The following is a 1,482-nucleotide window of genomic DNA, read 5'->3' on the forward strand; positions in this document are numbered from 1 at the left end:
TCGTTCTGAATTTTTAAGATCTTAAAACTTTGTTGCACAATCAATTCACTTAACTATCAAGTTATTTGCATTCTACCGGAACTTCTCCAGTATTTATCATCATCGAGATAATATATAGGCTGGTACTGAAAAGACTAGGTTTTATATATCTAGTTGCCTGTGCCTGAATGATGTTGATTATGTTGGTATTAGGCTCAACTGACACAACACTGAAGCTTTGGAAAGGAACAGCATGTATACACACTTTTTTCTGGGCATACAGGTTTGGTGCATGCTTTATTCATATGAATGTGGCTCTCGGATATTTTGCAACATGAAAAATAAAGTAATTCTTTTCTCATTCATTCAAACGAGTAACACTCCAACTATATAAGCACCACTAATTAAAAGTATTTCCCTAAAACAATATTGAGAATACAACATTCAGTACATTAACAGACAGCTAGATAAAAACGTCAACTTAAAGCATAATTATCTCTCCTTTTTTTCTCAATTTATTGCCATGATAAAATGAAAATTGCACTTTCACACACTTGTATTCGCAGAATGTCCCTTCAACTATGACAATGCGGTAGAATTAATCAAATGTCCAGCTCAGTGTCCTGCATCATATTATAAAATATTTAATATATTATTAGCTAAAGATTATTGTGTACGAATTTCCAGATCTTGAAACAAGTACTTCCTTTGTCTCAAAATTATATGGCATGGTTGAAAATTTGAGATTCAAACTTCTAAATCTTTTACCGTGAATTCATAAAGCTTCAAATTTATTGAAATAAATACTGTATAAAAAAGTACTATGAATCACTCATTAACACCTTAAAATATTTAAAGGCGTCTAACGAAATTTCGATCAAGCAAAAAATTGATTAACTCTCGAAATTTATCAACTATGTCTAGTAACTTCAGACAGAGGAAGTAATATTTTAAAAGGAAAAAAAGTGTAAACCTTGATTTAGGATGAAGGACACTGGAAGTCTTTGGGTGGGTGCTTGCCACAGTCATCAACAAGAACTTGAAGGGCAATGGGAAGAATGATGTTTATGTTTAAGAGCTTGAGCCTAATAGTTGTGCAAAGACAAATGGCTGCATCCAAGTCCACAAGTCCGTGAAGAAGTGGACAACACGTCTGCTTTGCACTGCCACCGATCCCAATGTGGATCAGACCTCCTAAAACATCCACACAAGCACCTAATTTGAGAGCATTAATGGGACAAGTTGGTTGAGCAGGTGGTGATGGTACTATTGTTGGTGGTGGTGGTGGGCATGGTGTAGGGGGTGTGGGAACTGTTGGTGGAGTGACAATCGGAGGACTTGGCACATAGGATGGCGGTGTTACCACCGGAGGATTTGGCACAACAGGTGGAGAGACAATAGGTGGTGTTGGAGTGACTGGAGGTGACACTACAGGTGGTGTTGGTGGTTTTGGAGCGACTGGTGGATAAACAATAGGTGGTGTTGGTACTGGTGGTTTTGGAG

The 1,482-nt window shown here is 37.3% G+C and overlaps 1 protein-coding gene across 1 annotated transcript; it reads right to left on the bottom strand.

Moving 5' to 3' along the window:
• Positions 1–341: 341 nt before the first annotated feature.
• Positions 342–1,482, bottom strand: LOC107868954 (36.4 kDa proline-rich protein; the record flags this gene model as incomplete). The annotated part of the gene is given in 2 exon segments (NM_001324971.1): positions 342–602; positions 953–1,482. A coding segment is annotated over 1 exon segment (524 nt), but the record flags the coding sequence as incomplete, so codon positions are not given.

This window comes from Capsicum annuum, unplaced genomic scaffold (genome assembly GCF_002878395.1).
Source record: "Capsicum annuum cultivar UCD-10X-F1 unplaced genomic scaffold, UCD10Xv1.1 ctg73315, whole genome shotgun sequence".
NCBI lineage: Eukaryota > Viridiplantae > Streptophyta > Magnoliopsida > Solanales > Solanaceae > Capsicum > Capsicum annuum.